General features: G+C 56.3%; 1 protein-coding gene across 4 annotated transcripts; it reads left to right on the plus strand.

Moving 5' to 3' along the window:
* Nucleotides 1-209: 209 nt before the first annotated feature.
* On the plus strand, nucleotides 210-23944 carry SLC44A2 (solute carrier family 44 member 2 (CTL2 blood group)). 4 transcript variants are annotated; one of them, XM_014865518.3, is made up of 22 exons: nucleotides 210-355; nucleotides 12721-12769; nucleotides 14228-14301; nucleotides 14426-14510; nucleotides 15095-15179; nucleotides 15368-15478; nucleotides 15560-15620; nucleotides 15706-15829; nucleotides 15948-16031; nucleotides 16123-16235; nucleotides 17573-17704; nucleotides 17803-17902; nucleotides 17987-18079; nucleotides 18252-18336; nucleotides 18833-19095; nucleotides 19182-19276; nucleotides 19951-20054; nucleotides 20158-20231; nucleotides 20319-20389; nucleotides 20554-20642; nucleotides 21772-21856; nucleotides 22301-23944. In XM_014865518.3, the coding sequence occupies exons 1-22, from the start codon at nucleotides 325-327 to the stop codon at nucleotides 22420-22422; spliced, it is 2130 nt and encodes a 709-aa protein (XP_014721004.1). In that variant the 5' UTR covers nucleotides 210-324; the 3' UTR covers nucleotides 22423-23944. The 4 variants fall into 4 exon arrangements, with proteins under 4 accessions (XP_014721004.1, XP_070348099.1, XP_014721005.1 ...); XM_070491998.1 differs by having other exon boundaries at nucleotides 211-355; nucleotides 22695-23944; XM_014865519.3 differs by lacking the exon at nucleotides 210-355 and adding an exon at nucleotides 12165-12324 and having other exon boundaries at nucleotides 22695-23944.
* Nucleotides 23945-27722: the final 3778 nt, after the last annotated feature.

Here is a 27722-nt window from a genome sequence, read left to right on the forward strand (position 1 = left end):
TTCGCTGGCACACAGCGGGCGCTCAGCGTCTGTTTGGCGAGGGAATGGGTGGGTGGATGGGGGATGAGTGACGGCCCCTCCTGGCCCCCAGAACGCGCCCGGGAAGCCCTAGTCGCGCCCAGATGGGAAACAAAGCTTAGGGTTCCACCCCCTCCGGAGCGCGGCCACGCCCCCGGCCACGCCCCCGCCCCGCTCCTGGCTCTTATTGGACAAGGCCCGCGGGGCGGGGCCGGGCGGGGCGGGGCGCTGCAGCCCGCGGAGCCGCCCGCCCGCCCGGGGCTGGGGTCGCGCCGGCTCGGACTCCGGTCCCCTCCCGCCGCGGCCATGGAGGACGAGCGGAAGGACGGAGCCTACGGTAGGAGCCGCCTGTGGCCTTCGGCCGCCTCTGCTGAGTCGGGGGTGCCTGGGGGGAGGGGGGCCCCGGAGATCGTAAACACCCCGCTGCAGCTGGAGGGCCCGCTCCTGCTCCCCAGCCCTACATCTCGCTCTGCGTCCAGCTCACGCCCCCTGCTCCCACCAGGTCACCCCCCCATCCGCTCCTCGGAGCCCCCGCTCCCCCTCCAGCGGCTGGGCCGGGACGCACGGCGCATGCTCTGCCCGGGGAGGTCCCGTTATCTGGGCGACTCAGATGCCAGGCGGGGGAGGGGAGGCGCGGCGACCGGGGCTCGGAAAAGGGACAGGGCCTGAACCTCCCCCGAACCCCCTCTTCTTCCAGTCCCCTTTGACCACTTCTTCCTCCTGCCCACATCCCCCAGAAGTCGCCGTGCCGGGCTTTCGGGCAAATGGGGAAACTGAGGCAAGCCTGGGGCAGACCAGATGCTGGAGTGCAAGCCCATCGGGTCTTGCCAGCCGCCGTGGAAGGGCAGAAACAAGGGCGCCTCCGGGGAGGGGGCAGGAAGGAAGCCGGAAACAATTGAGAAAGTTTCCCCGGCCTGTGCAAGGGCTTGGGGGCTCCTGGCTCGCATTTCACGGCGTCCCGGGGACTGGCACCCCCTCCTGCGACCCTCTAAGGGCGGCCTTCGCCTCTGGGCCCCGGGGATGGGACCAAGAAGAGACCCCCTTCCCCACACACGCCCTACTGGGGCGTCCCTTTCTCTGGTTCCCACGGTGGGGGGTGCGGTCCTCAGTTTCTCCTTTCTATTCTCCATTTTGGGTCCTGAGCTGGGCACACACCTGCGAGGCATGCCTTGGGGTGAAGGGGCCCTGAAGCCCCGCCTTGTGTGACAAGGACTTCCTGGAAACTGTGAGGCTAAAGGGCTTTGGGGAGGGGGCCGGAAACGCCTCAAAAAGAATCAAGAAAAACAAGCCAACGAGAGCTGCGTTCCCTCCCCGCCCCAGGGGATTGTGGCCTCGGAAGGCTGCAGAGAGAGAGATGGGGGAGGCTGGGACCCTCCCTGCTCAGAGCGAGGCACTGGGATCTGGCCACCACCCAACCACTCCCTTCCTTGCTTGGAGCTGCCAGCCCCGACCCGCTGAGAGGCCCCCTTGGGCTGGATTTTGGCTTAAGCCCCAGACCCTGCAGCCGGCTGCTGGTGCTCTGTTGTCCCTTGGGTGTGGCTGGCTGTCTCTGATCTGGGAATCTCAGCCTGGGGTCCTGGCCAGGTCCTGCCCACCTGTGAGCGACACCTGAGGAATCTTTGGGCTCCCCGAGGCCAGGCTGGGGTGGAGTCGGGGGGGGGGGGCAGAGTGGACAATGATAGGATTCGCTCCAGCCTTGAGTTTAGCAAAGGGGAGCCAGCCATGGATGGGCCTGAGCAGACTCTGCAGGGCCCTGCCAGGCCCATGCCCGGCACGGGGGACTTCCGTGCTCCTCAGACCTTGTGCTGGGTGCTGGGACCACAGGCCATCCGCAAGTATTCGTTGAGCATCTTGCAGGCGAGGTGAGGACATGAGAACACAGTGGTGAACAAAACGGAAAATCTTTGGCTAAATATGTAATTTTAGGTTGTTGTAAGTGTTGTGAAGCAAAGAACAGGACACCGTGTGTGTGTGTATGTGTGTGTATTGGGGGGGGCTAGAATCTGGGGTTATTTTAGGTGACCAAGGGCTGGGGGTTGAGCCGGACATGGGAAGATTTGGGACAAGTGTGTTCCAGGCAGAGGGAACAGCAAACAAACCACAGTTGCTTAATTATTTCTCACCGTGAGGCCCAGGGAGCCCGAGGTGGAGACCAGTGGAGTCTTGCTGCCAAGCCCTCACCTCTTGAGGAGCCATGTGGGTCGACTTTTTGAAGTGGGGGTCTTGCTGAGCTTGTAAATAGCCCCTTCTTATCAGAGCCCAAAACCTAGGGCACTCGGGCTGCCCTGTGAAGTCCCTGCCAGATACTGGAGAGCTTTCCTTTGGGAACAGTGTGCAACAGTGGCTCACATATCCTTCCTTTGTGCCCTAATGCCCTCTGTGAATCAACGGGTGACATCAGACAGACGCAGGCTCCGATCCTGGCTCTGATACCTACGAGCTGTGTGGCTCTGGGCGAGTTGGTGACCTCTCTGAGACTCTGTATCCTAATCTGTCAGACTGGGCAGATCTCACTTAATGGTGGGAAGTGTTTTGTCAGGTTCCTGGTGAGCTCTCTGTGCTCGGGAGGACTCGGGCTGGTGAGGCTGGGGACGTAGATTTTCCGTGAGCTGATGGAGAAACAGCCCTCTCTGTTGACACATAGAGTTGGACTGGGCAGGGCAGGAAGCTCCCTCCTCAGCAGACGCATATCTAGGGGGAGGCAGCAGCTGCAGGGGAAACCATGAAATGGCTCCTGGCCCCGATGGATGTCAGCAATGGGCACTGCCATCCTTCCTAGCCCAGCCTTGGCATGAGCAGCTTGGGGAAAGATTCTAGAATCTAAAACAATAGACTCTGACAAGGGCGAAAAAAACGGAGAAAAAAGTAATGGTGCTTATTTATTTATTTTAAATTTGTTTATCTATTTTGTTTTTTTATTTGGCCAGGAAGACTGGCCCTGAGCTAACATCTGTTGCCCATCTTCCTCGTTTTGCTTGAGGAAGATTGTTGCTGAGCTAACATCTGTGCCCATCTTCCTCTACTTTTTGTATGTTGGACACCGCCACAGCGTGGCTTGATGAGCCCTGCGTGGGTCCATGCTCAGGATCCAAACCTGTGAACCCTGGGCCACCGAAGCAGAGCATGTGAACTTAACCACTACACCACCGGGCTGGCCCCTGGTGCTCATTTAAAAAGCAGATTCCATGGCTCCATTTGCGAGAGTCCACCTCAGCTGGCAGTGGGGCCCTGGCATGTGATGCATTAAAAAATACTGTTAGGGGGCTGGCCCCGTGGCCGAGGGGTTAAGTTCGCACGCTCCGCTCCAGAGGCCCAGGGTTTCGTTGGTTCGAATCCTGGGCGCGGACATGGCACTGCTCATCAAACCATGCTGAGGCGGCGTCCCACATGCCACAACTAGAAGGACCCACAACTAAAAAAATACACAACTATGTGCCAGGGGGCTTTGGGAGTAAAAGGAAAAATAAAATCTTTTAAAAAATATATAAAAAAGTATTGTTAGGAGAGGGTATTTACTTGTTAATTGCAAGTTTATTCTTTTCGAAAGAGATAACACTCGCATGCTTCAAAATACAAAAGGTACAAAGACTTTACAGCTTTATCCTGAAATGTCTCCCTTTTGTTCCGTCTCCCAGCGCCACACTCTTTTCTTGCAGAGCGTAAGTGTTACAACATCTTGTGTTTTCTTCCAGATGGAATCTAGGCCTCAGATCTGCACATGCAGTCATATACATAGTCTTTATTTAGTGACTGTTTTTTTTTGACTTTTGCAAAAATATCAGCAACTCCCTAGAGGGCTAGCTTCGCGGGGCAGGAATGCATGTCTGTTTGGTTTGAAGGCACTCCGCAAAAATTTGTTGAATGAAAAGGTGTTTGTTTCACGTGTTGCTTCTTTTTCGCTTAATATATCTTGGAGACGGTCTCTCACATTAGCGCCTGGAAAGCTTTCTCCATCTTTTTTGACAGTTACATAAAGTAGCCCCTTGGTGGACGGACTATCCTGTATTTAACCAATCAAGGGGAATGTTTTAAACTTTTTATTGAAGGACAGAATTCATACATAAAAGGGCACAGATCCTAGATGTGCGAGTGTCCAGGAGTTTGCACAAGGTGGATACACCCATGTAACCAGCACTCAGATGAGGAAAAAAAAACAAACCTTACCGGTAGTCTAGCAGCCCCTCATAACCAAGGAGGGCCTAATACTATTATTATTTTATTTTACTTTTTTTTTTGTGGTAAAAAACATGACGCAAAATTTACCATCTTAACCATTTTTAAGTGTACAGCTCAGCAGTGTTAAGTATATTCACATTGTGCTATGGCCTATTGTAAAGCCAGACTAAGAATGGCTATTATATTTGTAAATAGCTGTTAAAAAAAGAAAAAGAATATGCTATAGATAATATGTGAAGCACAAAGCTTAAAATCTTTAATATCTGGCCCTTATCAGGAAAAATTTGCTGGTGAGAACATTTCCATCACCCCAGAAAGTTCTCTTATGCCCCTTTCCAGTCAATCCTCAAAGGGAGGGTTATTTTTACGTAGGACTTTAAACTCTTATATAACAAAATTAATGTATTCTCTTTTGGGAGGGGGGAAGCTGAAAATTAAAAATAAGCCCTCAACCACACAGAAGATTCTAGTCTTCCATGTGAAAGAACCCTTCACACACCCTGGCCAGCTGCCTCCACCCCAGAGGTGGCCCAGCCAAGAAGTCTGTCTGAGAACCCAGCCTACTAATTTTCGTGTGTACGTGTGGCATCTGTCTCTTTTTAAAGCTCCTCAGGCTGCTTTAATGAAAAATGATACCGTTCCCAGTGTTGGACACTATGTTGCCTTGTAAAAAAGATGAAGTAGATCTAAACTCGCTCATGGGAAACATTGTTAGTGTGTGAAATCGCAGAGTATGAGGAACAGCCAGTGTGACAGAACTGGGGAATAAATAGCTACCAATCTGCTTATGCATGTGTCCTGTAGACAGTGTCTGGAAGGAGGAAAAGGAAACCGGTCAGAGGAACTGTCCCCAGGAAGAGGAAGTGAGGGCTCCGGGCCAGGGGTGAGAGGGAGAGTGTTTTTTTTAGTCCAAAAGTTTGTTCTCCTTGACGTTTTTTATCTTGATAAGCATACGAGTTACTTCCTATAAACAAGTTCATTTGTAACTTCCCGCAGCAGACATCGCCGGTGCAGGTACCGTGTGCCAGATTCTGTTCTGGACCCTGGAGGCACAGCAGGTGCGGTGCTTGAGCTGACATTCTAGAAAGCTGACATTCACAAGAAATGAAGACGAATGAGAAAAATTCTTAGAATGTCAGAGAAGGGCCCTGGAGAAAAATCAAGCATGAAGGAGGGGTGGGAATAATCTACGGGGATTGGAGGTGGGGTTTAACATTTTTAAATGGGGGGATCAGAAAAGATCAGCCTGAGGTGACTGGAGGAATGAGAGAGGAAGCTGCATAAAGTGTTTCAGGCAGCGCACACAGCCTGTGCAAAGGCCCTGGGGTTTGAGGAGCCGCCAGGGGGCCTGTGTGGCTGCAGTGGAGGGATGGAGGGGTGGAATGGGAGGAGGTGAGGGCAGGGAGGGGATGGAGCAGAGCGTCCAGGGCCTTGTGGGCCATGGGTAAGACTTGGGCTTTTGTCTTGAGAGAGATGGGAGCCATTGAGAGTTCTAAGCTGGGGAGGGACCTGGCCTGGCCCAGGTGATCACAGGTGCCATCTGGCCTTAATGGGCTGCAAGGGGGAAGCCAGGAGACCAGGACAGAGGCAACAGCACGAGTTGAGGGGCATCGGTCACTAGGAACCAAGGTGCAAAAAAATGAGCACAGCTACAAAAAGGCGAACCCCAGAGTTCTGCCTCTCAGCCAGCTCTGTTCCGGTCCCAGCTCCACTCTTCCTCATTCTGCGCCATCGTTTACCTTTCGTATCCCTGTACCTTTCATTTATATAGAAACCGAGCCTCAGTTTCTCCACCTGTAAAATGGGGTTAACAACAGTATGGGCTCCCTCTCGTGGCTGCCTTGAGGGTTCCATGCTCGGGCTCGGCTTCGCCACTTAACCCACAGTTGGGTCCCTGGTAAATCGGAGTCATTCACGGAGCATCCGGTTCGGGAGGTGGTGTCAGGAACAGAGTTCAAACTCAGCTCCCGCTGGCTGTGTGATTTCCGGCAAGTCGTGAAGCATCTCTGTGCCTCCCTGTGCCATCTGCCCTCAGCCTTGTCGTGAGGGTTAAATGAGGTCCTGGAAGCGAGTGTCTGATTGAGCGACCTGCATACAGTAGGCGCTCTATCTTTGTTTTGGGCATGATGACCCGTAGAATCACTTTTAGCTTTAGCACCTAGATGCTGTCGCTGAGCCTTTTATCAAAGGGAGTTGGCTGGGGGACTAGGAAGTCCACTCACCAGGCACGGACTTCTGGGAAGGCGGGGGCGAGCGGGCCGGGCTGTGTGGCCGAGGCCTTGGGGACTTGGCTGGTGGCCGGGAGCCAGGGGGTTGGGTGGCGCTGGATGTCCTGCCCCGGCATCATGACTGGCAGCCTAAGATGGTTCCCTTATCTCCCACGCACATGGTGCTGGGTGGGCCGGCCGTTGTGCCCAGCAAGGCGGGGACCCCAAGGCCACCTCCCTCGCCCCTGCCTGGTCTAATGGCCTGGCTTTCCCGTGCCTCCCTCCCCGCCCCCCAGTGTCCCCACAGCAAAGGCCTGGCTTGGAGCCAAGGGGCCTGGAGTCACTTCGCAGCTCTGTCCCGCAGCTGGTGCGGTCTGAGCCGGCAGCCTCAGTTTGCCTCTCTGTGAGACGGGACCCCACTCCTGCTGGGGGTCCGTGGAAGCCTGGGACCCACGCCAGACTCGTGCGAAGCGCTTTGTGAGCATGGAGTCCTGGCAGCACCTAGGAAGGAAATGCAGGTGTCAGTCCCATACTCCGGACAGGAAAAGAGCCGCCTGGAGCGGGAAAGGCACGGTCCATTTTCCCACCAGGTGGCAGGGAATGAATGACAGGCCTTACCGCAACCGGCTGTGACAGGAGCGCGCAGGAGACCTGGCTGGCCTGGTGTCCGGCTCAGCACGTGTGGGTTCATGGTCTAGAGACCCGGAGGCGGAAAATTTCTGTAAAAAGCCAGGGAGTGGATATTTTCAGCTTTGCAGCCACATCCAATCTCTGGCCATGCTACTCAACTCTGCCATCGTAGCATGACAGCAGCCAGTGACAGCATGAAAACCAGCGCGGCCGTGACAGAAAACTTGACTGATGGCTGCTGGCGCCTGAATTGCAATAATTTTCTTTCTTTTTTTTTGTGTGTGTGAGAAACATTAGCCATGAGCTAACTGCTGCCAATCCTCTTCTTTTTGCTGAGGAAGACTGGCCCTGAGCTAACATCGGTGCCCATCTTCCTCTACTTTACATGTGGGACGCCTGCCACAGCATAGCTTGCCAAGCGGTGCCATGTCCGCACCCGGGATCCAAACTGACAAACCCCAGGCCGCCAAAGTGGAACCTATGCACTTAACCGCTGTGCCACTGGGCCCGAATTGCAATAATTTTCACATGACAAAATAGACTTCCTCTTTTAATGTGTTTCTGACGTTTAAAAATGGGAAGACCAGGGCCAGCCAGTGGCATAGTGGTTGACTTCGTGCGCTCTGCTTTGGCATCTGGGGTTCAAAGCTTCAGATCCTGAGTGGGGACCTACACACCATTCATCAAGCCACGCTGTGGTGGAGTCTCATATACGAAGTAGAGGAAGACTGGCACAGATGTTAGCTCGGGGCCTATCTTCCTCACCAAAAAAAAAAAAAGAAAGAAAGAAAGAAAAAGAGAGAGAAGACCATTCTTAGCTCTGGGTCATATGGAAACAGGCAGTGAAGGGATTTGTCCCACGGGTGAGAGTTTGGCAACCCCTGGCCTAGATGGTTAAGATGCTGTGGTGAGCAGACTAATGGTCCCTCCCCCCACAAAGATGACCATGTCTTCATTCCTGGAACCCGTGAATAGGTTGCCTCTTACGTGGCAAAAGGGAGTTTGCAGACGGGATGAAGTAAAGGACTTGGGGATGGGGAGAGAATAAGGTGGGCCCGAGGATGAGAGTCCTTATGAAGGAAGACGGAGGCAGGGGAGTCAGAGAAGGAGATGTGACCATGGAAGCGGATGTGGGCTTACCGGGAATGGTGGCTTCGGGGATTCAGGAGGAGGCCGCAAGCCAAGGAGTGCAGGCAGCTTCTAGAAGCTGGAACAAGGCAAGAAAACAGATTCCCCCCCGAGAACCTGCAGGAGGAAGGCAGGCCAGCCGACACCTTGATTTTAGCCCACTGAAGACACACCTCGGACATCTGACCTCTAGAACAGAAAGGTGACAAATCTGCATTGTTTAAGCCTCCACATTGGTGGTCATTGTCACAGCAGCCACAGGAAATGCGTAGAGACACCAGCTCAGGGGCTGGGCGTCCCGGCTCGGCCGCCCACCGTCTTTGTGGCCAGCGGCAGGGTGTTTCTCTCTGGGCCTCAGTTTCTGCATCTGTCCAATGGGGGCAATGATGTGTTCGACCTCACGCAGTTGCTGTAACTGAGGGAAACCGAGTGACGTTTTAGAAGCGTGCCTGGTACCTGGTGAACGGGGCGGTGACACAGAGGCGTGGGGGCGTCCCTCCTATTTTTATTATTGTCTTGCAGGATTGTTGCAAAGATTCAGCAAGGTCCATCCCCCAGGATCTAGATCAGGCTCCACACTCAGAAACCATTAGTCCTGGCCTCGCCCCTCCCTCCAGCCCCACCGCCTGATGCTCATGAGAGCTCATGGAACCCATCAGGAAACAGTACCAGTGGTTCCTCTTGGATTTCCTGAGAAGTCACCAGGCCGGGCCCTGAGCCACGCCTCCACCAGGCGCCCCCTGCCTCTTTAGTTCCCTCTTCCAGAGGGGTGACTCAAGTTCACACAGCAAGGTCATGCCCGGCTATCCCATCCACAGCTACCAATTTCCCTGAGAGCTGTTTGAGACTTGCCCATGTCTCTTCCCCTCCCAAGCCTGGTCATGCTCCTGCTCAAACACCCTCCGTGGCTCCCACTCACCCATCGAACCTGACATAGGGACCAATCGCTTGTTGCTAGGTGTCTGGGCAGGCCCTTCCAGCGCCTCAGTTTCCTCTGCTGTAAAAAGGGCTGATGAAGGGACCTCCGGGGCGGTGAAGAGCACCAGGCCAGAGTCTGAACTGCACGCCTGGGCAACGCCGGCCAGTCTGTGGCTGCTCCCCATTCTGTCCGAGAAACTTCTCTCCTCCGCCCACCTTACTGGTCTCACCTCCTGTCAGATGCTAGAAACGTGCTCTTGAGTTTTCCCTTCATACTTGTCATAGTTTTGAGGTTTTATGTATTTGGTGATTAAGCCCCGTGGAATTCGTTTTGCTATGTGTTGAGGTTGGAGTCAACTTTATTTTCTTCCAAACGCACAGTCCAGACTGCGGATCGATTTCTCCTTTCTCTGTCAACTGGACGTTCCATGTTTAGTGTGTGTTACGTTCTTTTATGCATAAAAGTCATAAACTAATTTTTTAAATACGTGCCCCTGGAAAACGCATTTTAATTTTCAGACTTAGCTATATATGCGGGGATTATATATTGTGGTTATTCACTCAACAAACACTTAGGGAGTGCCTGCTCTATGGCGGGAGCCATGCTGGGCACTGGGGACACAGCTGTGAACCAAACGGACATAAATCCCTGTCCTTGTGCAGGGGACAGGCACGGGGGCGGCGAGACACAATTCAATCCATCAGAATAGGATGGTCAGGGAAAGCTTCTCGGAGTAGGTGATGTTTGAGCAGAGGCGTGAAGGGGGTGGAGCCACATGGACATCTCAGGGAAGAGCTTTCTAGGTGGAGGGAACAGGCAGTGCAAAGGTTTTGAGGTGAGACCATGCCTGGTGAGTTTGCCGTGTAACCGAGGAGGCCCGTGAGACTGGAATGGAGCAAGCGAAGGAGAGAGCAGCAGGAGGTGAGGGCAGGGAGGGGATGGGGCAGAGCGTGCAGGGCCTTGTGGGTCACGGGGAAGCGCTGGACTTTTCCTCCGAGGAAGGCGGGAGCCATGGAGGGTTCTGGGCAGGGGAGGGAGGGGACCTGACATGACTCAGGTGCTCCCCGGCTCTTCTGGCCGCTGTGGGGGGAACAGACAGCGGGGGGTGAGGGTGGGAGCTGGTAGACCAGGGTGGAGGGGCCTGCACTGGTCCAGGTGGAAGGTGATGGCCATGTGACAAGGGTCAGGGGCTGAGGAGGGCTGAGAAGTGGTTGGCTCCCGGGTAGATTCAGAGGGCAGAGTTGGCCTGAGCGCTCCGGAGGGTGGCCTGCCAGTCCTGAGTCAGGCTGGGGGTCGCTCTGGGGCTTGGATATGGCTGTGCCGGGTGTGAGTTGCCCATGAGACCCCCACGTGGGGCGCTGGGGGGGCAGGCGTTATGGGGGGGTGCAGCTTGGGGCTGGGCCCTCCCCGGGGACCCACATTTGGGACCCATCAGCGTGGAGCTGGTAGTTCAGTTCTGAGTCTGCAGGAGTGTCCCCAAGGGACCTTGTGGATCTGGGAAGAGAAGCGGCTGCAGCCTGGGAGGGGCCGGGACCACGGGGTTTCTCTGGGTGGCCGGGTCCCCTAAGGCCATGGCTCGCCTCCACCTCGCCTGTTTGCTGAAGCCTGTGGGCCAGGGGTCAGGCGGGGCCCCTGCAGCTGGAGGCCACTGTGGGGAGGCTGCGTTGAGGGACAAGCTGAGTTAGTGACCCAAGCCCTGGGGGGCTGGGGGCTGGTGCTTGACCCTGGGGCAGCAGCTACAATTATTGAGCACCACTTGTATATGACCACACTGCTGAGCCCCAGGCGGCCTGATGCTCCACACTGACTATATATTCCTGCCGACTTCCCCCCACGCCGACTGTCTAATGCCACGTCAAGTGTACAGCTGGCTGTACCGTAAAGTATACAGCTGGCCCCAAGGACTGTTGGGAGATGCAATGCTAACAGGCACAAGACCGAGGGAGTATACAGTCGGCATGGGGGTGGATGGTTGGTGTTGGTGTGCATGGTTGGGCATGGGGGTGCAACCAGTTGGGTTGGTGTACCCCATGTTGGCTGTACAACTCCCTGCTGCCTGAATACCCCCCACCAGCTGTGTACCCCCACGCCTACTGCATACCCCACACGGATAAAACACCGTGTTGCAATTGTGTACCTCACTGTCACCTGAATGGCTCCACACCGACTGTATGCCCCCTGCTGGCGGTCCCCTTGCACCTACTGTATACCCCGATGTCTGTTGGACACCCCTACACTGACAATCCAGTACGTCATGCCGACCGTACACCCCGTGTCGACTGTATGCCTCCTGGTGTCTGGACTTTGAGGCCAGTCTTGGTTTTAGATTTTTAGCCCCATTTCACAGATGGGGAAACTGAGGCTCAGGAAGGCGAGGCGCTGGTGTGAGTGTCCTCTGGCTCCCATGGGGCAGAAGGAACATCTGAATCCAGGGCCACCCAGTAGGACATCAGCTCCACAGGAACGGACCGGCAAAGTGGGGTCTCTCCCAGCTGCTCCCAGTGGGCGCTAAATGCTTGTTCTACAAGGACAATGGCTTTAGGATTCGTGGCTGTGAGAGTGTGAATGGGATGACAGCTCAGGTGTGTAGCTTTGGGGGCCACCAAGGGACCCGGGTGGGGGGGAGCCAGGCAGGGATGTGGCCTGGGGGCTGCCTGTCCCCATGCGCCCCTTCTCAAGAGACTGGCTGTGTGGATTTTTATATCACTCTCAATATTTAACTGTTGGCATTTAATGTTTAAAAAATGCGGACCAGAATAAACCTCAGCCACTGGCTGGCGAGTTTTCAGCTCAGAGACTATAATTGGGTGTTTGGACTCAGCCATCTGTCGGTTTGGCGGCGAACCTCCCCGTGCCTCAGTTTCCACCCTAGAGAACGGGGGGCCACATCAGGCGCCCTTCCAGGGCGGAGAGGCGTTCCGGGCGGTGTCGCCGGGTGGGTGGGGACGCGGGCACGGGGTGCAGCGGCCGAGCTCCCGGGGTCGGGGGGAGGGCTAAATCGGGCCGCGGGTGAGTGACGGGAGCAGCTGCCGCCAGCCCGGCTCCCCTCCCTCCCTCCTCCCCGGCCCTCCGTCCGGCCGCGGGGCTGGGGCCGGTCTGACCGGTTTGGGCCGCCCCGCCCCGCTCTCCGCGGGGAGGAGCCGCCCCATCCGTCCGTCCCTCCCTCCACCGGACGCCCGCGTCCGACCCGAGGGCCGAGGGGGCGCGGGATGGGGGACGAGCGGCTGCACTACTACGGGAAGCACGGTAGGCAGGGTCGCCCCCCGCGGGGGCTCGGGGGGCATCGCGGATCGCAGCCTGGCGCCCCCCCAGCGCGGGCAGCGTCCCTCCAAACCCCTGCACCCGGAGGGCCTGTCTCCGTCGCCCCCTCCCCGGGTCTCCTGCGGGAATCTTCTCCCCCAGATCCCACCTTGGACCCCCAGCGTCTCCACCGGGCGCCCTGGCGGCTGCGCTCAGCCTCCCGGCTGCCTCCCCTGGGGGGGCTTGGGGGTGGTCGCCTGGAGGCGGGATGAGGCAGAAAACTCCCCGAGGTCTGTCAATCTTACTCCTCCCGTGGCCAGAGACACCCCTGGGGGGCATCTGGGGGTGGGTGGTCTCCCGACTCCTTCTTGGTCCACCCAGCTCACTCTTGGTGATTTGCAGGAACGCCACAGAAGTATGACCCCACCTTCAAGGGACCCATTTACAAGAGGTAAGGGCTTCTGGGTTCCTGGGGGGAGGTTATCTCTGTTAATACTGTCCCCACCCCTGTTTCTTCACCCCCCCCATCTGTTCTCCAACAAACTAGTGATAATTATGTGTACCGATGATGAAGGGACTAATTTCCTTAATACAGAAAAAGTCCTACAAATGGATTCTTTTAATTCGGGTAAAAGATTGGAACAGATCATTTATAGAACAAGAAATACGGTAGACGATGAGGTCTGGAAAAACGCTCAAACTCACTGGAAAGTAAAGGAATGTAACTTAAAATAATAACCAAGTAGAAATTTCCCCATCACAGATTAGCAAAGGTTAAAAAGATTGACACCTATTCTACTCTGGAGTGAATTGCGGTAGTCTTTTCCAGAGGGAATCTGGAAATAGGAGTTTGTTTTTTTTTTGTTTTTTTGTTTGTTTGTTTTTTGAGGAAGATTAGCCCTGAGCTAACTGCTCCCTATCCTCCTTCTTTTTTTTTTTTTTTTTTGCTGAGGAAGACTGGCCCTGAGCTAACATCCATGCCCATCTTCCTCTACTTTATATGTGGGATGCCTACCACAGCATGGCTTGCCAAGCGTTGCTGTGTCCGCACCCGGGATCCAAACTGGCAAACCGTGGGCCACCGAAGTGGAATGTGCACACTTAACCACTGTGCCACTGGGCGGGCCCGGAAATAGGAGTTTTTTTTTAATGTGTGTCTCTTTGTTCCAAAAGCTTAAATTCTGGGGAAAAAATTCTCCCAATAAAGCTTGCACACATGGACAAAAATCCACGATGTTGCTGCCTTTTTGGAAAAGGTGAAAACCAACGATTTGCGTGTCCCTCCCATGGAACTAGTTTGACAAGTTACAGTGTGTCCTTGGGTTGGAATATTACCCAGCTGTGAAAATGTACGAGAACCTTTCTGATTAGTGACATGGGTCCCTCTCAATATGTTAAGTGGAAAAAGCAAGACACAGAACCGTGAGTGTATCATAATCACAGCTGTGTTAACAAAAAAATTTGTTTTGAAAACATTTGTACCTAATAAATGACCCAAAGGACTCAGAGGAAGTCACTACCAGAGGTTGCTTATGTGCAGTGGCTTGTGTGGCAGAGTGACTTCTTTATTATATATGTTCCCATGTGGTTTTAATTTTTACCATGTTTGTATTGAATCTTATGATAATAAAAATAGTTTAAATTTTAAAAACCATGAACACGTAATGCTGGTAAGGATGTGGGGAGACGGGCACTCAGTCAAAAGAGAGCTGAACGTTGCTGCAACCTGCTTCGAGGACAGCGTAGCGTTAGGTATTAAAATATAAACTGCTTGTGCCCTTTGGCACAGCATTAACACCGCTCAGGAGCGCGTGTCCACATCACATGGATGTGGGTCTGTGTGTGGGGCAGAATGGGTCCATGATACCCAGGTACCAGGCTCCATCCTGATGTTGTCCCTTGCTCCCAGGGGCTGCACAGATGTCATTTGCTGTGTGTTCCTCCTCCTGGCCATCGTGGGCTACGTGGCTGTAGGCATCATAGGTGAGTGGAGGAGGGGAAGGGACTTGGGGGGTCCAGGGTGGGGGGCAAGCCACAGCCTCTGGGGCAGGAGTGGGGCTGGTGCTGAGACGTGGCAGCGCCACCGCCTCCCTGGCTCCCTCCACAGCCTGGACCCGTGGGGACCCTCGAAAGGTGATCTACCCCACTGACAGCCGAGGCGAATTCTGCGGGCAGAAGGGCACAAAAAATGCGTGAGTCTGGCTCTGTGGGGCCTGGCGGGGCTGGGGAGGAGTGGACAGGAGGGTTTCGTGAGCACTGAGAAGGTTCTAGGCTTCTCCCACCTCCATCCGTCCATTAGGCCAGTCAACAGGTATGTATAAAAGTCCCATCATGCCCGAGTTTCTGTCCTAGGCCTTGGGGACACTGCACTCAACGAGACATTGCGTCTTATCCTCTGGTGGCCCATGTTTGAGGGCAGAGACAGAGCAGAGACAATGTCGCATCTGAAGTCAGGTGGTGATAAACAGTGGGTGAGGTAAAAGAGGGGCTTCAGTGCGGGCTGTGCCCCTCCCTGGCTGTGTGACCTAGGGCGAGTGTCTCCACCTCTCTGGGCCTCATTTTCCTCATCTCTAAAATGGGAATCATAACTGTCTCACACTCACGAGGCTGTCGTGATGGTTAGACAAGCCCATATGTGCACAGAGCTTAGCACAATGCCTGGATGGAGTTGCTGCTGCTGTCATTATTACCATTATAGTTGTCGTTTTCATTAAGATATTTTTATATGGGTGGTTGAGAAGACTTGACACTTTCCATCTCCCTTCCCCAACCCCAGGAACAAATCCTTCCTGTTTTATTTCAACATCGTGAAGTGTGCCAGCCCCCTGGTCCTGCTGGAATTTCAGTGTCCCACCCCCCAGGTGACGCGTTCCCTCCCATCCTCTTCCCATTTCCGCTTTGCATCCGCAGGTCCTTTCCCCCTGTAGTGACGGCTCCTTTCCCAGCCCTTCCTCTTTCCCTGGCAAACGGGAGGTGGGACCCCCGTCCTGAGTGAGGTCGAGCGTCTGTCTCGATCTCACCCAACAACCCCTGCTTCCTGCCCCCTAAGATCTGTGTGGAGAAATGTCCCGACCGCTACCTCACCCTCCTGAGCGCTTACGGGTCCCAGGACTTCACCTACTACAAGCAGTTCTGTGTGCCCGGAGTACAGAAGAGCAAGGTGAGTGGCGCGGGCGCCCGGGCGGGCCAGGCGGCAGCGGCTGGTCTGGGGATGAAGCCCCGCCCTCCTCTCCCTCTGCAGGGTGTGCCTGAGTTGCTTCGGGATGGCGACTGCCCGGCTGTCCTCACTCCCAGCAAACCCCGTGAGTCTGGGGTCCCGTGAGCTCGGGCGGGGCGGCGGGGGGAGGTCTCGGGCTCAGCCTGATGGTCCCATCCCCCACTCCGCAGTGGCCCGGAGATGCTTCCCAGCCATCCACATCCACAAGGGGGTCCTCATGGTGGGCAACGAGACCACGTATGAGGATGGGCTTGGTTCTCGGAAAAACATCACGGAGCTGGTGGAGGGCGCCAAGTGAGGACCACTGTGCATCACGCTGGCGTCGCGCTTCCCTGGGTGGGACGGGGCATCCCCTGGGGCTGGCCCCATCGGGGGAGGGGCTCTGACTCCAGCCATGTCCGCCTTCCCCCAGGAAGGCCAACGGGGTCCTGGAGGCGCGGCAGCTGGCCATGCGGATCTTTGAAGACTACACGGTCTCCTGGTACTGGATCATCATGTAAGCGGGGTTGGAGGTGGCCGTCCCAGGCTGCGCAGTCTGAGGCTGGCGGGAGGCTGGGGTCCGCTCACACACCCATTCTATCCCCCAGCGGCCTGGTCATCGCCATGGTGATGAGCCTCCTGTTTATCATCCTGCTCCGCTTCGTGGCTGGCATCATGGTCTGGGTGATGATTGTCATGGTGATTCTCGTGCTGGGCTACGGTGCGTCTCCCCTCCCCTCCCCACAGTCTGCAAAATGCCCGTGCTCTTTGACCTGGCCGTGGCGCCTCGAGAATCTTCTCCGAAGCCATCAGGCAGCCACTGTCTTTTACTTGGTGTGTTTCGGGGGAAGATGTTCATCTCAGCGTCGTTTACGAGAGCAGATGCTTGGAAACAACCTCAGTGCTCACCCCTCGGGGATGGCTTAATCGTAGTCTTGCAAACCGGGGCCTGGATCTGTGTTTGATCAGCATCGAGAGGCGTTCTCAAGTAGACAACTTAGCTCCGTCGTTAAGGATGCTCTGGCACCAGGAAGCCGGGGATCCAAATGCTGGCTCTGCCAATTCCTCGCTCTGTGACCTTGGGCTGGTGACTCAACTTCCCTGTGCCTTCATTTCTTCCTCTATAAAATGGGGATAATGAGTGTTTACTGGTAGCAGGCTGAATGAGAAGGAGACAGCGTGTGGATGAGATGGGAGGAGGGCCTGTGGCACCCAGAGGCAACTCTTGAAATCCAGGGTTTCATATTCTGATGACTCGCTTAAACTTTCTGGGAGGAAAATGCCTGAAATGGGACCCAATCTGAGGACACAGATATTAAAATATTCATGTTAATAGTGGTTTCTAGCTGGGTGCCAGCATTTTAGGTGACTAGTTTTTTCACTTTATATGTATTTTACAATTTTATTCTGCAAAAAGCGAAGAATGCTGAAAATCTGTAATGTTACCCCACTGAATGGTAACACCCATGTCCTCCCTCTCCACCTGTGAATCATTGTCACAGAGTGACAAAGGGGGTCAGAGGAAAGCCTCAGGCCACACAGCATCCTGACCCCTATTTACTCACTCATTCATTCATCAAACATGTATTGAGTGCCTACCGTGTCCTGGGCAGTTTTTCAGGTGCTGGGCTTATAGCAATGAATAAAACAGGACAAATCCTTGCTCTCATGGAACTTATATTCCTGGGGGTGTGGGGAAAATGGACAAGAAATAAATAAACCAGAAAAGCCCTCTAGGATGTCAACGTAGAGAGTGGCAATCCGAAGCTGGAGTATGAGAGGGTGTGATTCTCAATTCGGGCAGGGGATCTGGAAGGTCTTATGTGAAGGTGATATTTGAGCAGAGACTGGAGGGTGTGAGGGATCCAGTCAGGAGAGAATGGACCAGGCAGTAGGTACAGCAAGTACAAAGGTCCTGGGGCAGAGGCAAGCAAGGGCAGCCCCTCTCAGCCTCGTTTTTTGCTTCTGGTAAATGGGGGTGGTCAGTCCTCCTTTATAACATTGGGGGAGCAGCCGGCGGGTTGAGGTCAGTCGTGGCATACTGGTGTCTCTGTGCAGGAATATTCCACTGCTACATGGAATACGCCCGACTGCGTGGTGAGGCTGGCTCCGATGTCTCCCTGATGGACCTCGGCTTCCAGACGGACTTCCGCGTCTACCTGCACCTGCGGCAGACCTGGATGGCCTTCAGTGAGTCCCAGCCCCCCAGTCCTGCCCCCAGTGAGGCCTGGGAGGGAATGGGGGGGCCTCAGCAGCTCGCAGATGCAGCCACTCTCTGCCCCCTACAGTGATAATTCTGAGCATCCTGGAGGTAATTATCATCTTACTGCTCATCTTCCTACGGAAGAGAATTCTCATTGCCATTGCACTCATCAAAGAGGCCAGCAGGTGGGTGCCAGGGTGCCAGGGGGTCCGGCTGGGGTGGTCCAGGGCTGCTTGGGCCCTGATGCCTGTGTCTCTGCTCCTCCCCAGGGCCGTGGGATATGTCATGTGCTCCCTGCTGTACCCGCTGGTCACCTTCTTCCTGTTGTGCCTCTGCATCGCCTACTGGGCTAGCACTGCTGTGTATCCACCGTCACACCCTGATCCTTGACCCTGGGGGCGGCTAAGGGCCAAACTTGCCTGGAACTGACCCGCACTTGGGGGCAGGGCCACAAGCTGGGGGGGGATGGATCCTTTCCCACAAGCCCCTGGGGGCCCTAATCCCAGATCCCCGGATTCCTTAACGAGCCTCCAGCTTCCTGTCCACTTCCAACGAAGCCGTCTACAAGATCTTCAATGACAGCGCCTGCCCACTTGCTGGGAAAACCTGCAACCCTGAGGTGAGTGTCTGGAGGTGGGGGGGCAAGTGTTTCCCCAGCAGCCCACAGATGATCTGAAACCTCTCATCCCCACTTGGGAACCATTCGACAAATATTTGGCGCCTACTGTATGCCAGGTGCTGGATGTGGGGAGCATGGAAGGGAAGAGATCCAACTTGGCAGCACCCCCAGTGCTGAACCACCCACCCTTTTCCTCTGACTTCATTTCCTGACCCCCCACCCCTCTTGTAACCCCATGATGGCCAGTTCTTGCTACTAGAACCCCTTCTTTGCCTTTCACAAGCCCCTATCCTGACCCCTCTGGTCAACGATCCCTACCGTTGCTTCTAGAACCCCTCTTATAAGCCCCTATTTTGAACCCCCAATCTCTTGACTTAATTCTGATCCCCATTACTCCTGTCCCACACCATGGTCTACCTGACCCGGCCTTGATGCCCAGAGCCACTCTGAACCCTTGGCCCCTATGTTGTGATCCAGCTCTGCGTCCCTCCCGCAGACTTTCCCCTCCTCCAACGAATCCCACCTGTGCCCCGGCGCCCACTGCCAGTTCGCCTTCTATGGCGGGGAGTCGGGCTACCACCGGGCCCTGCTGGGCCTGCAGATCTTCAATGTCTTCATGTTCTTCTGGCTGGCCAACTTCGTGCTGGCCCTGGGCCAGGTCACGCTGGCTGGGGCCTTCGCCTCCTACTACTGGGCCTTCAACAAGCCAGACGACCTGCCTGCCTTCCCGCTCTTCTCCGCCTTCGGCCGGGCGCTCAGGTGGGACCCAGGGTGGGCTGGGGGGTGGGGGCGAGATGGGGTGGAGGAGGCCTGGCCGGGCCATTGACCGTGTTTGCTGCCCGTAGGTACCACACAGGCTCCCTGGCCTTTGGCGCCCTCATTCTGGCCATTGTGCAGATCACCCGAGTGATGCTGGAGTACTTGGATCAGCGCCTGAAAGGTGCAGGCCTGCGCGCTGCTGGCATTGGCTCCCACCAGGGGGCGGGGCTGAGGGGGAGACAGGGATTGGTTCTTGTTTGGGGGGCGGAGCTAAGGTGATGGAACAGTGATTGGTTTCCAACTGTGGCGCAGGGAGAATGTTTCGGGTGATTGGTTCCTGCGATGGAGGAGGGGCCGAGAGCCTATTGGGCGGAGTTCTTACCACTGGGGGTGGGGGGGCGGGCCAAGAGTCCTGGGCCACCGTTGGTTCTTGAAGCAAGACCTGGGCGGGGCTAAGGCTAGTTTTGTAGTTGCAAAGCAGGGGCTGTGGGGCTGGGATTGGTTGTGCTTTGGGGTGGGGCCAAGGCGGCAGCAAGGATTGGCTTGTGCTTGGGAGGCGGGGCCAGGGCAGCAGTGCTTATTGTGATTGGTTCCTGTCTTGGAGGCTGGTCTCAAAGGCTCCAAGATTTGGTCCCTGGTTGGGGGCGGCGCTGAGGGTCTTGGGCCAACTTGCGTCCTACTTGGGTGGGGGTGGGTAGCACCCCGAGGGTCCTTGATAGGTCTCCTCTCCCTTCTCTTTGAGAAGGTGGGCTCTGGGAGTCCGGGACTGGCAAGTGCGTGTAATGAACAGGTGGGAGGTCCCTACCCGGCTGGGCGGGTCTCCCCTCACCTCTGCATCCCTCCTTTCTCTCCCAGCTGCAGAGAACAGGTTTGCCAAGTTCCTCATGACCTGTCTTAAATGCTGCTTCTGGTGTCTGGAGAAGTTTATCAAATTCCTCAACCGGAATGCCTATATCATGGTGAGCAGGCCTAGGAGGGAACCGACCCAGCAGCTCCTGCTGAGTGGGAGGAGCCCTCATTCCCACCCCTGGGCCCTGACCCCTCCCTCCCGCCTCCCTGCAGATTGCCATCTACGGCACCAACTTCTGCACCTCGGCCAGGAACGCCTTCTTCCTGCTCATGAGAAACATCATCAGGTCAGGGGAAACACCATCCTCTCATCTCCTCCCTCCTCCCACTGTCCCTGGCCCGCGTTCACACCTGCTTCTCACCCTCCCCTGCAGAGTGGCGGTCCTCGACAAAGTTACCGACTTCCTCTTCCTCTTGGGCAAACTTCTGATCGTGGGGAGCGTGGGTGAGTACCGCTCACCCAGCCTTTTGGGCTGTGGGAGCCTGTTGGGGGCGACTTGTGAACTGCTCTTGGGCCCCATGTCTTCTGTGATGACTGTCATCTTCTTGGGGGCGGGTACTTCCTTTAGCCAGAATCTTCAACCCCCTCAGTTTCCTCCCCTCTTCCAGGAATCCTGGCTTTCTTCTTCTTCACCCACCGTATCAGGATCGTGCAGGACACAGCACCGCCTCTGAATTATTACTGGGTTCCTATACTGGTATGGACCTTTGCGGATGGGCATGAGTCTGGGGAGAAGGAGGTGTTGGAACTCTTCTGGCCTCCTTTGGACAGATGCAGATGGGGGTCAGAGGTGGGGGGTTGATTATTTATTCAGTCTACAAACATTTATGAAGCACCTACTGTGTAACAGACACGGGGAGGGGGGTGTCCCTCTAGAGGCCTTACAGTTCAGAGGTAAATAGATATTGATCAATAATGATATAGGTGGACGTGCGATTGCATACTGGTAGGTGCCACAGGGCAGAATGACAGGGAACTCTTCCAGCCTGTGGTGGAGGATGGGGGCAGGCCTGGGAATCCAGGTGGCTTCCCTGTGGAAGTGATGTCGGATCTAAGGTCTGAAGGAATTCAGGCCACATCCTGGCAGAAGGAATAACAAGTACGGAGGCCCAGAGGCAGGGCTTTGACAGGAGCAGTGAGGAAACCAGTATGGCTGCTGTGAAGGGGGGAGGAGGTGACAGGGCCCTTAGAGGGGTTAGGTCATTCCCTGAGAGCAGTGTGGTACCTATATGAGTGCAGGCCTCAGAGCCCAACGACCTGGATTTTTATCTGGTTCTTTGTCCACTAGTTCTACGATGAGTAACTTTGAGCGAGTTATTTAATCTCTCTAAGGTCCACTCACTTCAGTCCCTAAGTGTTTATCAGGTACCTGCCAAGGTCCTGTGAGTCTCCAAATTGCTGAGGGTATAGCAGTAAACGGGGCAGACATAGTCTAGCCGGGATGTGGGCATTAAATCTGTACCACCCTAAAGATGCATAACATTGCAGCTGGACTAAGGCCTCAGAGGAGGGCTACGTGGTGCTAGGAGAGCAAAAAATGGTCTAGATGTCAGAGGCGGCTTCTTGGAGGAGATGGTCCCTGAGGACTTGATGGTTGATCTGAAAGCAGAAAGATAAGGAGGTGTAAACTAGACTAAGTGAGGGTAGCAGCATGTGCAAAGGCCCTGGTGTTGAAGAGAGCAAGGAGTGGATGGTAGGTCAGATGTTATTCTCAGGAGGGCTCATCAGCAGGGGAATGACATGAGCCCAGCAAGGGAGGGCCGTGGTGGGTGGGGATTGCCCAGGGCAAACGCTGGGGTGAAAACAGTTCCTCTCACCTCGCCCAGACAGTGATCGTTGGCTCCTACATGATTGCCCATGGCTTCTTCAGCGTCTATGGCATGTGTGTGGACACGTTGTTCCTCTGCTTCTGTGAGTGACCCCTCCCCCCGACCCTGGCAGGGCCCTGACTCCCTTCTCCCCTCTGGGCAGAACATCTCCCTCCAATGAGACTACATAGTCACCTGCCCTGTGCCCCCAGCTTCCCCAGGGACTGGCTGTCCTTCATCCTAGCGCCCCGGCATGCCCTCTCGGCTTCCTCCTGCGCTCAGAGCTGCTCCATCCTTGCGTCCCCTGGTCCAGGCTGCAGCGGGGACGCACTCTGCCCCTGGGCCCTCGGCTTCAGAGTTTCTGGCTTTGTCGGGGGGATCCGTGGCTGCCACTAACTCTGGTCTCTCCATCTGTCTGTTTTTTTGTTCTCTCTCTTCTCTTCCTCTCCTCCATGCCTGCTGGCTTCCCTGTTCCTCCCTGCCTCCCTCTTTCCCTCCCTTCCTGACCACCCCATGTTCCCCCTGCTGGTTCCTGGGGGGAGCCCAGGTGAGGACCTGGAAAGAAATGACGGCTCTCAGCAGCGACCCTACTTCATGTCGCCCGAGCTGAGAGACATCCTGTTGAAGGGGAGTGCCGAGGAGGGGAAGCGGGTGGAAGTCGAGGAGTAGAGAGGGAGGGAGGTGGTTGGGGGGCCCACAGGCCTCCTCGGTAACTCCCTGTAGGTGGGGGGTGCATGCGGGGCTCTTCCTTGCCTGGGAGTGGGGAGCGAGTGTGTGTCCCGTTCCTGAGCCCACCACAGTCTGCCCCTCTCCGGTCCCAGCGTGTCTTGCTTCCTAACCCTCTGAGGCTTCTCTGTGGCCCCCATCCGCCCGCCCTGTCCCCAGAGGCCACTGTCCCGGGGCTCCCCTCATGCCACCTGCTCTGGGACCTCTCTCTGCAGTGGAGGACCTGGAAAGGAATGATGGCTCGGCCGAGAGGCCTTACTTCATGTCTTCCAACCTCAAGAAGCTCTTGAACAAGACCAACAAGTAGCCGGCGGAGTCCTAAAGGCCCCACCCTCCCACGCCTCCCTGGAAAATCTCACACTGGGTGCTCAGCAGCTGGGTCAGAACCCCCAGCCCACTGGGCTCACCCCAAATCCTATCACTGCCGCCCCCATGCCCCGATATCTGGTTACCACCAGTTTCCAGGGACCTAAAGGACCTGGGGCATCTCCTCCCCATGCCAAGGGGCAGTCATATTTTTCAAGACTGTGCAGGTCATTCCAGCCTTGGGTGACTGGCCTGCGTGGGAAGAAGTCCACTGAGGCCCCTTGATGTCTGGCAGGCGATGGGGCCGACCTCTGTGGGCTGCCCCACGCTTCCTGTCCCCGTCACGACGGGACAGCATCTGTGTCGGCTGGAGCGGCGGCTGCAGTAAGCTCCAGCTCCTGAGGGCCCCGGTGACTTGCATCTACTCCGGCCAGGCCCCAGCCTCTTTTCATGGCTGAACAACTGGCTCGCGGCTGCCACGGGCATTTCTGTATTATTTTTTTTAACCTGGACGTGCATTAAAGGGTCTATGAGCTTTTTCTGTCTGTCTCCGCAGTCGAGGGGGCCGCTGAGGAGCGCCTTCATGGCTGGCGTGGGACCGTAGGTGCCCAGGTGGGGGTGTCTCCTGGCATGGGAGGAGAGAGAGAGACTGTTGGGGGAGGCAGTCGGGAGCAGGCTGTGCGGACCGCCCAGCGCAGGGGGAGGAGACCGCTAATGGCTGCTTAATGGAAACCTGCTGGCTGGCTGGCTGGCTGGAGGAGTCGGCCGAATTTCGCCCTTCCTCTGCCAGTTATTGACACAGCTCTCTTTGTAAGAGACAAGAAACTGAATCCACCCAGGGGAGGATTTCAGGGGAAGGAGTGGGGAGCAGATGCCGGCCAGCCCGGGCCCCCCGGCCCAGCCACTTCGCCTTGAGGATTCTTTTGCCAAACTTGTTGAACTCAGGGTGCCTGGTCTGCCGGGTCCCCCTTCGCCATATCCCAACATCCCCGAGTTCGTTTTTGCTCGTCGGCACCGTTCCACGATCCCCGAGAGGCAGAAATGCCAGCCTGGGGTCTGTGTCTCCTGTGCCTGCCCCAGCCCTCCCGCCCCTGGTTCTGTCCACACAGCCCTGCGTGTAACTGCATTCCGACCACTAATAAAGTGCCTATTGAACAGAGCGGGGCCTGGACTGTTTGTGAGGGAGTGGGAGGTTGGGAGGGGGAACCCCAGCTTCCACTGCTCTGGGATTCTGAGTCCGGGCGACTCCCCTAGGAGTCTGCTCCCCGCACCCCCGTCTGCGCCTGAATTCCAGCACGCGGGCAGCTCAGGTTTCTTTCGAACAATTGTCCATTATTAGGTTCTGATCCCCAGACTCCAGAAGGCGGCGATGGCCGCCCACCTCCTCGGTCACACGGCTGGACACGTGCCACCAGGCCTGCTTTGTCCTCGGGCCCAGGCACCTGAGCGCCACAGTCTAGTCCAGCCACTTGGGAGCCGCCCTGCATAGCAGGGCGCGGCCGCCCCGAGGCTCGCGGCTGCCCCCTGGTGCCGGCTGCCCGCCTTTGCATGCTAACTGCCCTCCTCCCTCCGCACCCCGCCCCGGAATTCTTTCTTAATTAGCCATGCTGTTTTGAGTCTTTTCCATCCGCGTTCCAGGACGCTCATCATTCTGCCGAGGAGGAAATTAAGGCAGAGAGGTTGGGTGATGTGTCTGAATGTTGCCCAGAGGAAAAAGGGCAGAGAAGGCGCTGGAACCCAGGTGTCTGACCCCGAAGCCCTCATCCCACACCCTGTGCTGATGCCCTCTGGGTACCCCGCTCACCTCCACCCTCAGAGTTTGTTCTTTCCTTGCCACCCCGCCCCCCGCCCCACCTCCTGTTAGCCCCGCCTCCAACATAGCCGCTAAACCTGCCCACTTCTCCCGTCTTCAGCTCCCACTGTCACTCATCTGGACAGTGCAGTCTCTTTCCTTGGTCCCTGGCCCTCGCTATTCCCTCCCCTCCTCCACTGTTCCCCCGTTACCGCACGAAGATGGGGTCCTATCCGATGCGCATTAAAAAAGCCAATTATTACAGCATCAGCTTTATTGCTAGATGGATCGGTAAGGAGCCGGGGGCACGTGCTCTCCGGTCTGTCTCCCCGATCCGAATTTGTGGGAGGAAGGGCAGGGCGGTCTGAAGTGTGGAGACAGATGATTGGAGGTTGAGAGAGGTGAGGTGACTGAGGGTCTGCGCAAGCGTGGTCGCGCTCCATGGCTCTTCGCAGGACGCGTGTTCACAATATAGGTACATTAGCATGCTCTGAGGGGGGAGTTTCCAGCCCCTTGATGTCAAAAGGGTCACTTCTCGGACATTTGTGCAGGCCCAGTTGATGGGCTGGTGGCCTCGACTGGCCTGAACTGGACGAGAGGTCGTTTCTCAGTTCCTGAAAAACCACTCTTAATTACACTGTTGATAAGATGGGGTCAGCTGAACGGGCCCAGGAAGGCCCTCGGTCATACCCCAAAGGCACAGATGGACGCCTGTGAACAGCTGAGTGTGTTCACACTCCTTCTCTGCTCAAGAACCCTCCATGGCTCCCACTTTACTCAGTAAAAGCCAAAGTCCTCGCTGCAGCCCACAGGCCCTGGCCTATCCGCCCTGCCACCCGCCTCTCGCTGACTCACCCACCACGCTGGCCCCAGCGCTTATACCTGAAATGCACTCCACCTGGCTCTTTGCGTGGCTAGCTCCTCATCATCCTCTGCTTTCCACTCAGGGGTCACCTCCTCCAGGAAGCCTTCCCTGCTCATCTAAAGTTGGCCTCTCTTGGTGATGACCGCATCACCCTGTTGATTTTCTTCATAGCACTTGTCAAACCTGTCATTATTTATTTGTATTTCACTTGCTCGCTGTCAGCCTCCTCACCAGTGTGTCAGCTCACAGAGGAAGATCTTCCTCTTCTTTACCCCATTACCCCAGGCAGGGCAGAGTGCCTGGTGCACAGCAGGCACCCAGGATACAGCCCAGCACAGCCAAATGAATATAAAGAGCTTGGCATGGTGCCTGGCCCTGGCAACGTGCACAGTATTAGTGACTATTATCAGGGGGGCCAGCCCTGTGGCCTAGTGGTTTTAAGTTTAGTGCACTCTGCTGGGCGGCCCGGGCTTGGTTCCTGGGCGTGGACCTACACCACTGGTGGGCATCCATGCTGTGGCAGTGACCCACATACAAAACAGAGGGAGACTGGCAACAGATGTTAGCTCAGGGTGAATCTTCCTCAGCGGAAAAAAAAAAAAAAGCATGCTCAGAGCCCTCTGGTTGCTGTGCAGAAAGAAACTGTACGACACAAAAGCAGAAGCAGAGACCAATGAGGAGGCTACCGCACTGGTCCGGGTCCGTGCTGATGGTGGGCTGGACTCAGGTGGTCTTGGTGAAGGTGACGAAAGCGTGCAGATTCTCGATATAATTTGAAGATGGAGCTGACCTGATGGATTGCATGTGTGGAGTGAAAGAAAGAGGAGCCGGGGAAGCAGGGCTGCGAGGGAGCAAGCTCAGGCGGAGTCCTGCCAGGGCCCATAGTCCATCCCGCAGTGAGCTCTGGACGGTGTTCCATCTCCGAGTTGTCCACACTCGTCAGTCGTTGCCTAAAGGCTGCCCTGGGGGAACGTAAGCTCCCAGGCCCTTCTGATGCTCTGAGCGGGCAGGCAAAGGGATGCTGGCGCGTGGTCCAGAGCCCAGGGGTGGTTCTCTGAAAAGAGCTGCAGGTGCCGGCGCTTGTGCAAAAGCAGACAAAACGCTTGTAGAGATGCAAAGAAACAATAACATGGATGGAAGGGATCCAGGCAGGTGGGTTTATTTTGCACCCACTTTATACAAAATCTCCAAAGGAAGCTGTGATATAGATGGTCAGATACGTGCGTCTGGACCTCAGGGGGGAAAGCCAGGCTGGAGGGAGGCAACGGAAGGGCTCAGTGCTCTGATGGCCTTAAGTTGAGGGACTGGCTGGGGTCGCCTGTGGGTGAGTGTCGAGAGAGGCGAGGTGAGGCCTGGGGAGGAGAGAGCCACAGGGGGTGCCCAGAGCTATGTGGAAGGCGCCACAGGTGCTGGTGGCTGCGGTGGGAGGACACGGCTGGGAGTGACTATCTCCTTGTGAAATCAGGCGGCCAGCAGCTCAGAGCGGAGCATGCGGAGAGGGTGGAAGCTGTGAGAAGACAGAAAGCGTGGGAAACCAGCTCACCGCGTGGGAGAGCGCCCCACGAACAGGGACGCTGGGCTGCGGGAGGCGCGGGCAGAACTGGATGTGGCCGGCCTGATGGAGAGGCGTAGGGACTCGAGCAGTCCCCTGGGCAAGGGCACGATGCCGGAGCGATCCCCTCCCTCTGCTGCCCGAGGTCTCGCACAGCTTTCAACAGACTCAGGTGAAAGCCAGTCTCCACATGGGTCCAGGGTCCCCGCTGGACCCATCCGCCCGTTCCCAGATGTCCCTTTCTCCCCTCTGCCCTCCCCAGCCCCATTCCAGCCCCTGGGGCCTCCTTGCTGCTCGTCCACAAGCACGGTCCCACCTGTGGGACTTTGCACCGGCTGTTTCCTCTGCCTGGAAGGCTCTTCTCCCAGCAGTCGGCTTGGCCTCAGTCCCTCAGCTCCCCGTGACTTTCCCGGGCGCCGCCTGACTTAAAATCGCCTGCCCCAGCTTGGCAGCCCTGGTTTTCTTTTCGTCCACCACACTCGCCACCATGGGACACAGCACACACTCTGCTTGATTCTTGTCCGCCTCCCCAGGGCAGGGCCAGGGCATGGTGGTGTCACTGTGTCCCCGGCAGCTGCTTCGGACTGCCCAGCCTTCAAGGCCAGCTCCTCCCGGCCCTCCTGGAGGTCTGTTAGCAGCAGGCTGTCCTCAAATTCTTTTCTGCTTGCGTTGGCCAGCGTCCATATTCGTGGTCTGCTACTCTGAGAGCTACGGATCCAGAGAATGTG

This window comes from Equus asinus, chromosome 20 (assembly GCF_041296235.1).
Source record: "Equus asinus isolate D_3611 breed Donkey chromosome 20, EquAss-T2T_v2, whole genome shotgun sequence".
Taxonomy (NCBI): Eukaryota; Metazoa; Chordata; class Mammalia; order Perissodactyla; family Equidae; genus Equus; species Equus asinus.

Excerpts from the sequence above, each read along its gene's own strand:
- SLC44A2 (XM_014865517.3), top strand. The coding sequence starts at position 12,288 with ATGGGGGACGAGCGGCTGCACTACTACGGGAAGCACG. Across the intron at positions 15,180-15,367 it reads TTCAGTGTCCCACCCCCCAG|ATCTGTGTGGAGAAATGTCC; the intron begins GTGACGCGTTCC and ends CTGCCCCCTAAG. Across the intron at positions 16,236-17,572 it reads GATTCTCGTGCTGGGCTACG|GAATATTCCACTGCTACATG; the intron begins GTGCGTCTCCCC and ends GTCTCTGTGCAG.